Genomic DNA, 14325 nt, shown 5'->3' with positions numbered 1-14325 from the left:
CAGAAGATCCTCCCGAAGGGGCAGACGTATCGGGGGATCGGTCAACAGACTGAGTAGCTCGGGATACCAGTATCTTCGTGCCCAATCCGGAGCCACCAAGATGACTTGGGCCCGGTCGCGCCTGATCTTCTTCAGCACTCTGGGCAGAAGTGGTATAGGCGGAAAGGCGTACAACAGACCGCAACTCCACTCGTGACGAAAAGCGTCGCCGAGCGAGTGCCGCCTTGGAAATTCCAACGCGCAGAACTGCTGACATTGCGCGTTCTCTTCGGTGGCGAATAGATCTAACCAAGGCTCTCCCCACTGCTGAAAGAGGCCTTGCACCACTTCGGAGTTCAGACGCCATTCGTGATCCATCATGCACCGGCGGCTGAGTTCGTCTGCTCTGGCGTTCAGAGAGCCCGCCAGATGTTGAACCACCAGGGTGACGCCCTGGTGTTCCAGCCATGTCCAGAGGCGCAGAGCCTCCTGACAAAGGGTCCACGACCCCACCCCGCCCTGTTTGTTGCAGTACCACATGGCGGTGGTGTTGTCCGTGAACACCTGCACGACACTTCCCCGGACAGAGGGAAGGAAGGCTTTCAGTGCAAGCCGGATCGCTCTCAACTCCAACAGGTTGATGTGGAGACGAGACTCCGCCGGAGACCAGAGGCCTCTGATCTCCGCCTCTCCCATATGGCCACCCCATCCCAGGAGGGACGCATCCGTCACTACGACATGCTCCGGTTGGGGAAGGGAGAGGCTCTTGCCCTTGACCCACTCGCGGTCCGTGAGCCACCACTGCAACTGCTGTGCAGTACCCTCCGAGATCAAGACATGGTCGGACAGGTTGCCGTGATGCTGGGCCCACTGAAACTTCAGGTCCCACTGCAGAGCCCGCATGCGCCGCCTGGCGTGATGCACTAGTAGGATGCAGGAGGCCATCAGCCCCAGAAGCCGCAACACTAGCCTGACCGAAACCCGGGATAGAGGCCGAAAGATGGGAATCAGGGCCTGTATATCCCGGACCCGCTGTTCCGGAGGATGGACCCGGAACTGCGCCGAATCTAGAACCGCTCCGATGAAGAGGAGCTTCTGAGAGGGACTCAAGTGTGACTTCGGCACGTTGATGGAAAACCCCAGCAAATGCAGGAGATCCGCCGTAGTCTGGAGGTGGGAGACGACTGCCTGGGGCGAGCCCGCCTTCAACAACCAGTCGTCGAGATAGGGGAAGACTGGGACCCCTGATCTGCGCAGATGAGCTGCGACCACCGCCATCACTTTCGTGAACACCCGAGGGGCACTGGTGAGGCCGAAGGGGAGCACGGTAAACTGAAAGTGCTCTTGGCCCACCGTGAACCGCAGGTAACGCCGGTGGGCCGGCAGGACGGGGATATGGAAATACGCGTCCTGCAAGTCCAACGCTACCATCCAGTCTCCAGGGTCTAGGGCAGCTAAGACCTGAGCCAACGTTAGCATCTTGAACCTTTCCTTTCGGAGGAAGGCATTGACGTTCCGGAGGTCCAAGATAGGGCGCAGGCCCCCCTTGCCCTTCTTGGGAACCAGAAAGTAGTGGGAATAACAACCACGACCTACTTCTGGACTCGGAACGCGCTCGACGGCCCTCTTGGCCAAGAGAGCCGAAACTTCCTCGCGGAGAAGATCCAAATGATCCCCCGAGATACGGTGGTGCTGTGGTGGCATGGCTGGAGGGGTCGTCTCGAAGGGGAGGGAGTAGCCCCTTCGGACGATTTGCAGCACCCACCTGTCCGATGTTATGGACCGCCAGTGGAGCAGGTGATGGCGAACTCTGCCGCCCACTGGCGTGGTATGGGCCTGAAAGCTCGGACTAGGAAGGCTTTGAGGCGGATGCTGCCGGGGTGGATGTGGGCTGACCACGTCGTCCTCCATTTCCGCCACGGCGGAAGCCACGTCCGCGACCGCGCGCAGGTTGGTTCTGCGGCTGGTGGCTTTGCGGACGTGAGGAGGCGCCCCTTCCTTGGCCACGAAAGGGGCGAAAAGCGGAAGTGTGCGCCCGCGGAGCCGAGAGGCCCAAGGACTTGGCCGTAGCCCGGGAGTCCTTGAAACGGTTCAGCGCACTGTCCGCCTTCTCACCAAACAGGCGAGTGCCATCAAAGGGCATGTCCATGAGGGTGTTCTGGACATCCCCGGAAAATGACGTGGACCGCATCCAGGCGTGGCGGCGGAGCGCCACCGTGGTGGAAATCGCCCGACCTAGCGAGTCCGTGGTGTCAAGCCCACATCTTATGGCGTGCCGTGCTGCATCCCTCCCATCGGCCAAAGCCTGGGTAAGACGCGTCCGGACCTCCTCCGGACACAGGGGCAGCGCGTCCTCCACCGTATCCCACAGGGAGTGGGAATAACGGTCCAAGAGACAGGCGGTATTTAAGGACCGCAGGCCCAAACTAAGGGACGAGAACAGTTTCTTGCCAAACTGCTCGAGTCTCTTGGAATCCCGGTCCGGCGGAGCGGTCGGGAAGGAGGACTGGGAGGTAGAGGCCTGGATAACCAGACTCTCGGGGGTGGGGTGTTGGGACAGGAAACTGGGGTCGCCCGGAGCAGGGCGGTGGCGCCTGGCAACGTTCCTATCCACAGGAGGAACTGTGGAGGGCTTGGACCAGGTGCCCTGCAGAACGTCAGTGAGGGCCTCGTTGAACGGCAGCAGAGGCTCAGTGGAGCTTGCTGAGGTTTGAAGCACCTCAGTGAGGATGTTGGTCCTCACAGCCACGGCAGGCAACTCGAGCCCAAGGGCCTCAGCCGCCTTGCGCAGCACCACAGAAAATGCTGCACCCTCCTCCGAAGCCACGGTCGGAGGAGAAGTGAATCCAGCGTCTGGCGAGGTGTCCAGGCCGCTGGCCTCCCCCAGTTCATCTGCCCAGTCCTGAGAAAGCTGTGACTGAACAGCCAGAGGGTCCTCGAACCCCTCCCAGTCGCCCCCTTCTTCCGATTCCTGATAAACAGGAGGAATGATCGGAACCGGACTGTAGAGATGGTAGGTCTCAAGCGGCGTCGGATGCGGCGTCGGCGGACGCCGTGCCGGCGTCGGGTCCGGATGAGGGCTAAACCGGGGCGTCGGCGTCACAGGCGTCGGCGTCGGTGGCGCCGGTGACGGCGTCGGTGGTTCAGGCGTCGGCGCCGGTGGAGGAGTGACAAGGTCAACCGGCGTCGACTGGGGCCCAGGCAAGGGCCCCGCGGGGACCTGCGGCGTCGAGACCGGAGTCGTCGACGGCGCCGGGGCCGGAGCCGCCGGCACGCGAGGTCGCCCAGTCGAGTCCGCGGGGCCCGAAGGCGCGCCAGCGAGCGTCGACGGCGGGGCCAGGCTCCTCATGGCCGAGAGGAAGGCACTGATCTCCGCCGGCGCCGCGTCAGCCCCAGGGACCGGAAGGTATGGGGGCGGACGCGGCACCTGCGGCTCCGCCGGAGCCGCGGGGGTGGAACCACTTGGACCCTCGGCCGAGTCGCGCGACCGGCGAGGGGAGTCCGAAGAGCGATGTCGCCGCTTCGACTTCTTAGAGTGTTTAGACTTACCCGACGACTTGGAGCCCGACGAGCGATGGTGGCGTCGGCTAGGGCTCCGCGAGCGATCCTTGGACCTCCTCCTGGACCGGGATCGCGCACGACGCGGAGCCGAGTGGCGAAGCTCCAGAAACTTGCGGGACCGCTCCCGCCTAGCCTTCGAAGTCAGGGCCTGACAGTCGTTGCACGACTCCGCGTCGTGGTCGAGGCCTAAGCAGTAGAGGCACCGGCGGTGGTGATCGGTCACCGACATCAGTCGATGACAATCTTCACAAGCCTTGAACCCAGGCATCCTACCGGCACCAGATGTCGACAGACAAGGATCAAAAATGATCAAAAAGATTTAGTCAAAAAAGACTAAAAGGGGTAGCTCTCCCGGATCTGCGCTTACTGGCGCGGAAAAAAAAAAAGAACTGACGTCAGCGCGCGAGGGCGGCGTCTAAGTACTCCGACGACGTCATCCCGGCGCACGACGCCGACGACGGACGCGGAGCCGCAGACGACGCCTAGCGACGCGCAAGGGGTATTGCTGACGAAAAATCTTCCGGATCCAGTCTGACGCCTGGGGATATTCTAAGGTGAGGAATCTAACTAACGTGTTTCTTTCAGATCCAAATTTACATCATCTTACCAGTAAAAATGTGCAAGTTTTTCACTTGTTAACTACTGAAAATGTTTTGTACTTTCAGTGAATGAAAATTTCATGAAAAACTGCTCAGCACTAGTGAAAATGTATGTATCAGGTCCTAACACTCTGGGCGGACTGTGGCCTACTCCTCTATCTTCCCAACAGTTCCCCCAGATTTCCTATATTTTTGGTGTTGCTCCGCAATCGACAGAATGAGAAAGAATGGTATTTTATCATGAGGGAATATGAATTAAGAGGCATAGATTTGAACTCACCACCATAATATCCTCATCCAACCTCTTGCATGATATCACAAGTTCCAAATCAGCAACTGCCCCAAGTCTGGCCTCATAGGTGGTAGTTCCATCATTAATAATATTCTCCACAGAAAAGTTATTGGCCGTCGCCCAGCGTTCATAGTGCTTGTATCTGGAAATTCATAAAATGAGAAAAATTAGCCTTCGCATTTTAGAACATAGTTAGACAGTGCTATTTATTATCCAGCCATTTCTCACAATTTCCCTCACAGATTAAGGGGCAATTTACAAGATGTATGTCTACCAAGCATTGGAAGACCAGGGCCAGACTTTTCATTACAAGCCTGTATTACCACGCCTGCACTGTGCAATTGCAGGTTTTTGGCTTGGAATGGGGACTACAAGCGAGTCCCAAATTTATTTGACCCTTTCCCACATCTTATATTACTGATTCCGGGCCCCTTTTGCCAATTTTTGTGCAGAATCAGAAGAGGAGCTGCTGGGTGCAAGTACACACCCAGTAAAACTGGACTAGAGAAGGATGGTATTCCACTCAACTCTTAGCTGGCCCATAAATTTAAACATTGTAACAATGAAAAAAGGCACATGTATAATAACTAGTGCAACTGTTTTCCTTGCGTTCCAAAATAGCTCTCAAAAACAGATTTTCGTTTTTTCTCTCACACATAACATTTTATAAATACATTTTGTACGGCATGGAAAATCACACACCAAAGCAAATACAATGAACCACATTCGGAACTTTTTACTACCTATTCATATAAACCCTGGTCCTTGCTTCATATTAGTCCATAGGTAGGGGCAGCTCCAATGCATTCACACTTAGATTTGACCAGATTCCTACATATTGGTCCAGTAAAATAATAGAGACCAATCATGGACAGGAATAAGATAGCCGAACACCTGTTTTCAATCTTAGCGAAAGGCGACACTGTGGCCGCTTCTGTGAAAAGTGGCAACCTCTCACGGAGTGAGTGACTGAGGGAGAAATGTATCAAACTAGAGAAACTGAAGAAAAATGAAGATAGTAAATGGTGGGATGGGATCCCCAGGGGCCTAAGAGCCCAAATATCCCCAACATATGATGAGCTTGACGAAGATCTTCTCAAACACTGGGAAGACACCCTCACTACCAATTCTAAAACCTTGATGGGCATTCTGATAGAAAATGCTGACCGTAAAGTTGCGGCGTTACAAATGGAAATCAACAAGTTGGAGGGAGAAATCAGGGATTTGGGTCTGAAAGAAGCCACAGACAAGAACTATGCGATTTAAGCGTAAGTTCTCTCTAAACACCAGGAGGACATAAAACAACGATAGCCTAGAAAACCTAAAAAAGATGAGATTGATTATAGAGTGAGGCAGGTGTTCATGTTTGCTAAAAAGTATGATCAGTTATTAGCCATTGAACAGGACAGGGTCACAACAGGCAGACCAGCCACCATCTCGATCTCATCCAGCTCGACCTACATGAACGTTCCAGCATCTAGTGACAGTGAGGCTGACAATGCACCCAACATCTCCACCACAGACAGACCAGGCAACTCTTTTTTAAAAGAGGTACAACGAATCAAAAAAGGGAACATATTTCAATCCAGCCTTGGAGATCAAACAAAAAAACACGCAGAGGGAAAAGAGAAGGGCACAACAGACCTCAGAATGAACCTAAGATCAGGGGACAAGAGGAACTGATAACTGGGAACACTGGGGTGGACATAATCAATCTATCCTCACAGGAAATGACAGACGACATGACTTAGGCCTAGGTTTCTGCCCAGTTGAGAGGGGTGATATATGCATGGCTAAAATTGATTTTTTCAAGTATATAAGGAACTTGAAATTAAAGAAATTTTTGGGGAATAATCAGAATGAGACTTAAAGCATCAAAAACATTCCCACATGTGGCATTCTAGATGGTCTTAGCATACAAGACGTCTATGACACCCAACTTCTTCTATCCATCACAGATCAGGAACAAACTCCCATTGACTTAAGTACTCTCCTACAGGAACTCAATGTAGATACCGACTACTCCATAGCCAGTGGACTCAAGTCCAAATGGACACAGATATTACCAGGGGGCAACACCATAGATGTGTTCCAGAAACTAGTCTTGGGAGACCTTGACAAATACGAGCGTAAAAAGAGATTTCACAGACCTCACACAACAGATAACCTAATACAAGGGGAAAGACAGGCCCTGACGCATTTGGCTTCCCTCAATGAGGTTATATTTAGAGAGGCTGATAAAGGGGGCAACATTGTGGTCATTAACAGGGAGGACTACAATGGTGATATCCTGACACAACTGGCAGACGCCAATTGCTATGAACCACTACCTACAAACCCTATAGGGGCACTTACCCTGCATATCAACGGACACCCCAGGGATTGGCATTCAGAAGGACTTCTCAGTGAAGAAGAGCACCTTTACCTAAAGGTAAACAGACCCACATTCCCTGTCCTATATACCCTGCCCAAGGTGCAAAAGCACCTTCCCTTCCCGCCTGGCAGACCGATTGTGTTGTGTATTGGCGGCCCAACCGAGAGACTAGCAGAATATGTGGACATGTTTCTGCAACCCATCGTACAGAATCTTCCCTCCTACATCAGGGACACGAAACACATCCTCAGCGTCCTAGCAGATCTGACCTGGCAGAATGATATAATCCTGGCAACTCTGGACGTCGTCTCTCTTTACACTAACATCCAACCAAATTTTGGCATGCAAGCCATGGACTGGCATCTGAGTAAAAGACCTGCTATTCAATGGAATCACACCAGGATGCTCTTGTCAATGACTGAACTGATCCTGAACAACAACTGCTTCATATTTGAGGGGCAGTGGTATAAACAAACACAAGGGGTGGCTATGGGGGTCTAAATTCTATCCGTCATTTGCCAATCTTTTCATGGGCTACTTTGAACAAAAATGGATTTGGGACCAGAGTGGTAATACCTTTAACCAATACATAGTCTACTGGGGACGCTATATAGATGACTGCCTCCTCCTATGGTCAGGGACAGAAGAAAAACTACAGGAATTCTACCAGTATATGAATTCTAACACACTGGGAGTCAAATTCACACACATATTATTTTCCTGGATATTGAGTTGTATATCAGCAATGGCTCCTTGCGCAGTAAATTATATCACAAACCCACCTCATGCAATGCTATTCTCCATGCAGACAGCTCACATCCCATTACATCAAATCAGGGCCATTCCGTTTGGTGAATTCACCAGGGCCAGGAGAAATTGCAGCGAGGAGCCAAAGTTCCTCTCCTGTCTTGACAGCATGAAGTCCAGATTCAGGGCAAGAGGCTACAACCCAGCCACCCTTGCAAAGGCAGAACGTCATATTCTAAAACTACCCAGAAACGAGACCCTCCAAGATAAGAGCAACACACCACGCCGCAATCAACCTGTCAGATTGGTCACCAACTATAATGATCTCAATCTAGTCAAAAGCATGAGAAAATATTGGAACATACTCAGAGCAGATCCAACCTGGACACAGTTTACCACACACCCCCCCAGATCACTTACAGAAGAGGCAGAACACTCAAATCGATTCTCAGCCCGACGGTTCCCCCTAACAACATTCCCAGCAACTGGCTTTCCCAACACTCACAGGGTTTTCATAAATGTGGGTGCTGTGGTGTATGCAGATGGGCTAAGGACACCAAAGTATTCCATGGACCAGATGGATACACGCATAAAATCAAAAGTCACATGAACTGCACCACCAAGTTTGTTGTATACATAATTACCTGTAAATGCAACAAACAATACGTGGGAAGTACCATCAGGATGCTGTAGGAAAGAATCAGCGAGCATGCCAGAGCCCTTAAACAGGGCAATGAAAAGTATGCTTTGACCTGCCAGGCCCAAGGCACCTATAAACAACTGTCGTTTTTTGGCATAGAACATGTCCCACCTAGACAAAGGGGGGGCAATAGAGAACTATTTATGCGCCGCTCGGTAGCAAAGTGGATCATGTGCTTAAAAGCGGAAGACCATGGTCTAAACACTGACCATGAGATGCAATATTTCCTGGGGGACTAGACCAACGAATGCTCTCACATACCAGCAATGCAGGTGATACGTACTGATGCTCTGAACCCCTACAGGTTGCATTTGAGTAGTAATGATGTTTGAGTTTGATGGCCTTATGGATTACCTTACTGTGTGAATTGTTCTATATGCCAACCCAAGACATGAAGCTTTCGGGGTAGGATTTTAGACGCTGCAATCTATGCCCATCAAACAACTGCCCCTCCTGCGTTGTGTTCTTATGACTGTCGTGCACAGGCTACATACATGACTTATAAACCTCTGTCTCCTCTACAGTTAAATGTGAAGTCCTGTCCTACAGGGTCAGAAATTATCAGGAACTCATTGTCCCATTGGATGTTAAATGTATTACCTATTGTGTGCGTTTGAGTATGGGGGAACCTTCTGCAAGCCAACATCGGACGAACTCTTTGTCCTACATTAATCCAGATGTGTGAATATTCATGGTATTTTCCGCTCATGGGATTTTTCAATGTATTTCTTCCTATGTGCAGTAGAAGCTTGGGGCACCCACTACAAGTCGCGCTCCATTACCTGTTAAGTATGAAAAAAAAATCCGATATTCTTTGTGTCTGTATAATACTCTAAGAATTGATGGGAGATGCACTACTTGTGGTCCTAAACTGACCAGTCTATACAGTTTTTCACCCCCATCCTTCACTTTTTATCTCCCTTCTCCTTTGGGCCCGTGGTGAACCCTTCTTTTTTGGATTTCTCCACATACACACTTCTGCTCCTGTTACTCGGCAGCGGTCTAGTCTTTCTTTTTCGGATACTACTTCTTCCTCATACAGCATCCGGTAAAACTCTTCCAGTTCCAAACGGTGCGATTGTTTTTGTTGGACCAGCGCACTCGCTGTGTCAGGTCAGCTCTTCCTGCTCCAGGACGTAATCTACCCCCTCTCTGAATTGTACGTATGTACTGATAGGGAGTTTTGCGAACCTTTGGCTAATCTCTTCGAGGTTACGGCACATATTACTTTTAATCCCTCCCTTCCTACAGCTATTACCTCGGTGAACTTTCGATTAATCCACATCCCCATCAGTGCTTAGGAAGCCTCCTCCCCATTTTTGTGGCCACGTTCGATTACTTGTAGTATGGAGATTAGACACTCACTTTTCTCTCAGAGCACCTCACCATTTTGTGGCCAGTTTCGATTAATTGTAATATGGAAACTAGATACTCACTTTTCTCCCATAGCGCCCATCACGTGCCACCTCAGATTAGATATTATCGGTCCTTTAACGTGCTCTACCCAGGGGCGATCACAAACTGATTCGATCTTACCTTGATTGAGCCCGAGCATCCTCACCCATTGGAGTGCTTTCCAGGCACTATCCATGGCACACTGTACAAAGCCGTAGGTGATTTCTGTCCCATCTGGCATGCTTACGCTGCACTTTCAATGACAACATCTCTCCCCACTCCCTTTTTTTTCAGCCAAGCTACTCCTCTGTCCTCTGCCTGAATTTCTCTGGCAACCGTGACAGACCCAAATTGTGTCCGCACTGCCTGCAGATCATCCTTGCTCCATCAATCCCCTCTCTGATGGCATTTTGAGCCCTCACAAAATTACCCATCCCAATCAGATGCCAACTTTAGCATAACTCAATTTCTTTTCCTCCCTTTTTGTTCTTGTTCTCATCTTGATTTTTCAAATCTTTCATTCTTTTGTATAATTTCCCTTTCATTTCTTCTAATAGGATCTCTTCATATTTTCTTTTCTTTCCCTTTCCATTAACTTCATATTTTCTTCCTTACCCTTTGTTTCTGCAACATTTACACCATATCATTATTGCTAAAACTATTATTGTTAAAACTATTATTGTTACACCAACTAATGGAAAGACTACTTGACCTATAATACCTTTCCCAAGATTAGTAAACCAAGTCCCTATTGAAGAAATACTCTTTGTTAGTCTCTCCCATACACTGTCAACCTCCAGTGGTTTCAATTCTTCTTGAAGTTTTTTTATATTTTTAATATATCTTCTGATTTCCTTGCTTTTATCAGGTTTGTAAGTGCGACAATGTTGCACTTTTAGCTTTTTACAGACTCCGCCTTCCTTTGCCAATAATATATCAAGCGCAAGTCGATTTTGTAAAACAATAGACCTAATTGCAACCATTTCTGTATTAATCATCAAGAAACCCCCAGCAGTATCAGTCGAAAGACGATCAACTACTGTTGACAATTGACAGATTCTATGCGAATTCAGAATTACTCCCACTGAAGGTATCAATGCACCAAAAATGTCACCTATCATTTCTGTAAAACTAGCTCTCTTTCTTCGTGTTAGTTCATTAGTCTTTTCATTGCTTCCAGTGATTCTTTTTACGTGGTATATTTTTGGAAATACAATCCCAAAGTAGCAACTCCCGTACCACCTTGCAGGCAGCTTATAATAACCATTATTCCCACACAAGTAGTAAACCCCAGGAAATACTGGATCAGTTCCCCCTTTTAGTCCCCAACCTCCCAGAATCAGGAAGTTATGTTCACATTCACTGGAACCAATAAATACATTATTATAGTCTGTCTTTAAACTATGGAGGCATGTTTTCCCTGTCTTCACATAGTCTAGGGACATCGCAGCATGAGCTTTGCCAGCTGTATTAATTTCCTCTTTCTCAGCCCACCGTGGAATATGGGTTTTCAGTTCAGCAGCTTTTCTTTGGAAATCCTGTCTCCTTTCTTCAACTAAATTCAAAAACACTTTCTCTTCTTCAAGTAGTGAGCATGTTAAATTATTTTTGTGTGCCTTTAATATATCTATTGTAAATGTGTGTAAATGTGTTTGTACTTATATAGCGCGCAGCTACCCCGGTCCGGGGTCTCCCGGCGCTGTACTCATACCGCTAGGGAACCCTTCCTGGCTTTTTCCCTGTGAAATGTCCACTCCTGGGCATCCCAGGGTGAAGCCAGGCATCCCCAGCGCTGTGGGGCCGTTGTGGAGATTAAGCAAGCTATTCCCCAGAGTTGCAGCGTGGGACCCATGATTAGAATAGGCACTGAGGCGAGAATATCCGGTCCGCGGAATTTATAGCCCGAGACCCTGCCGCAACGGGAATCGAACCCTGGTCCCGGACCAGTGCTCTGCATCGAGGTCTGCCGCTCTAACCATTGAGCCACACTTCTCCACATTGACTTCATTGTTAAGAAAAATTCATCCGTAAACTGTGCATCTGGACTACTGAGCACTGGATTCATATTCTTTCGAATAGGGATTTCTGAAAATACTACATCTAAATTTGAATAACAATACTGAAGTTTTCCTGTTCTATAAAAAAAACTGGTCAGTACACTACATGAAATGCCATATGTTAAAGGTAAATAATGGTATCAATCAATCAATCAATACATTTGTAGAGCGCACAACTCACCCGTGAGGGTCCCAAGGTGCTGGAGGGGCGGGGGTGCTGCTACTGCTTGAACAGCCAGGTCTTGAAGAGCCTCCTGAAGGCCAGCAGCTCATGGTTCTGTCGTAAGCGGATGGGGAGGGTGTTCCAGGTTTTTGCGGCGAGGAGGGAGAACGATCTGCCACTGCCGGTTGCTTGACAGATGCGGGGGACAGTGGCAAGGGCGAAGTCAGCGGAGCGAAGCAGGCGGTTCGGGTGTAGAAGGTTCGTTGAGGTACGCTGGTCCGGTGTTGTGGAGAGCTTTGTGAGCGTGGGTGAGGAGCTTGAAGGTGATCCTCTTGTTGATGGGGAGCCAGTGTAGGTCTTTCAGGTGGGCTGCGATGTGCTGTGGCGGGGGATGTCGAGGATGAGGCGTGCAGAGGCGTTCTGTATGTGTTGTAGTAGTTTCTGGAGTTTGGCTGATGTTCCTGCGTAGAGAGCGTTGCCGTAGTCCAGTCTTCTGGTGACGAGGGCCTGGGTGACTGTCCTTCTGGTACCGGTGGGGATCCATCTGTAGATCTTGCGGAGCATGCTAGGGTGTTGAAGCAGGAAGGGGGGTATGGCATTCACTTGCTGGGTCATTCACAATGCGGAGTCCAGGATGACTCCCAGGTTGCATGCGTGGTTAAGTGGGCGTCGGTGCAACTCCCAGTGGGGTCAGCCACCATGAGTCGTCCCAGGCAGAGGTTGTGGATCCGATGATGAGGACATCCGTCTTGTCCGAGTTCAGTTTTAGGCGGCTGATAGTCATCCATTCGGCGATGGCCTTAATTCCTTCGTGGAGGTTGGATTTGGCGGTGGTCGGGGCCTTGGTGAGGGAGAGGATCAGCTGAGTGTCGTCGGCGTATGAGACGATGTTGAGGTCGTGTGATCTGGGGATGTTGGTGAGCGGTGTCATGTAGATGTTGAAGAGTGTCGGGCTGAGGGACGATCGTTGCAGTATGCCGCAGATGATCTTGGTGTCTTTAGAGCGGAATGGGGGGAGGCGGACATTCTGGGTTCTGCCGGTGAGGAAGATGGTGGTCCAGTCCAGTGCTTTGTCACAGATCCCTGCATTGTTGAGACGTGTGCGGAGGGTGTGGTGGCAGACGGTGTCGAAGGCGGCTGAGAGGTCCAGGAGGATGATGGCCGCAGTTTCTCCGTTGTCCATCATGGCCCTGATGTCGTCGGTTATGGCGATGAGGGCTGTTTCGGTGCTGTGAATGCTGCAGAATCCGGATTGTGACCGGTCCAGGATGTTGTTCTTTTCGAGGAAGGAGGTCAGTTGCCTGTTGACAATCTTCTCGATGACTTTCGCCGGGAACGGGAGGAGGGAGATGGGCCGGAAGTTCTTGAGGTCAGCTTTGGGTTTTTTGAGTAGGGCATTGATCTTGGCGTGCTTCCAGCTCTCCGGGAAGGTGGCAGTCTCGAAGGAGCTGTTGATGATTTTGCGGAGATGGGGTGCGATGGTGGATCTTGCTTTGTTGAAGATGTGGTGCGGGCAGGGGTCGAATGGTGAATCGGAGGGGATGGTGTTCATGATTTTGATGGTATCTTCGTCGTTGACGTGGGTCCAGGAAAGCAGAGGGTCAATATCGATGTGGCTGGGGGGCGGTGAGTCTGAGGTGTCTGTGTCTGTCGGGGGGCCTGGTTGCTGAAGCTGTCATGGATGTCTGCGAACTTGCGGTGGAAGAAGGTGGCTTGGGAGTCGCAGAGGTCTTGTGATGGTGGGATGTCGTTGGAGTTGGAGCTGGGGTTGGAGAGTTCCTTCAAGATGTAGAAGAGCTCTTTCCTTTGGTGTGCATTGTTGTCAATGTGCTCTTTGAAGGAGGTCCTTTTGGCAGTACGGATGAGTTGGTGGTGTCTGCGGATGGCGCTCTTGTAGGCTGTGTTGCTCTCCGGTGTCTGTCGTGGTGCCACTTCTTCTTGAGGCTACGGCAGGCCTGCTTGGATGCCTGGAGGTCGGCGGTGAACCAGATGGCTTTTCTGTCGGTGCGTCTGTTCGAGGGTTTCTCGATGCGGTCCCTGCGGGTGATCTTGTAGCCGTCAGGGATCGCTAGGGCGATGTTGGGTGCCGAGGAGGGGTCATCCAGGTCTCCGTCAGGAAGGCGACGTCTGAGGTGGTGGAGTCGAGTAGGACCCAGAGTTCGATGGGGTGTTTGCGGGCGGAGCGGGTGTTAAGTAGAAGACATCGGAGGCTGTTGCGACCTACCCCGGTGGGCGTGGTGGTGGTTTGGAGGCTGGTGTAGCGGCAGTTCCGGCATGAGAAGGGTCCATGGGTCCGCTTCGGGTGGCCTGGAAGCAGGTGTGTGATCGGACGGTGTTGAGTGCGTGGAGGGTGCTGGCGTCGTAGCGGCATCGGGCGTCGTGGTGTTCGCGGGGGCCAGGGGGTCTGGCGTTGGGCGCCGTCCAGGTGCAGACAGGCGCAGATGGGCTTGCCTTGGGC

At 50.9% G+C, this 14325-nt stretch overlaps 1 protein-coding gene across 1 annotated transcript in view; it reads right to left on the bottom strand.

The window, feature by feature from the left end:
- The window catches only part of LOC146856835 (uncharacterized), a 499318-nt gene that overhangs the window by 403278 nt on the left and 81715 nt on the right, over positions 1 to 14325 (bottom strand). Inside the window, exon 4 of the mRNA XM_085647270.1 lies at positions 4420 to 4573. Coding sequence (XP_085503396.1) covers positions 4420 to 4573 — 154 coding nt within the window. The remainder of the gene's footprint in view (positions 1 to 4419; positions 4574 to 14325) is intronic.

Source organism: Triturus cristatus, chromosome 3_2 (assembly GCF_964204655.1).
Source record: "Triturus cristatus chromosome 3_2, aTriCri1.1, whole genome shotgun sequence".
Taxonomy (NCBI): domain Eukaryota; kingdom Metazoa; phylum Chordata; class Amphibia; order Caudata; family Salamandridae; genus Triturus; species Triturus cristatus.
Note: the sequence above shows the minus strand (reverse complement) of the source record. Positions and strands in the feature narration are given on the sequence as shown.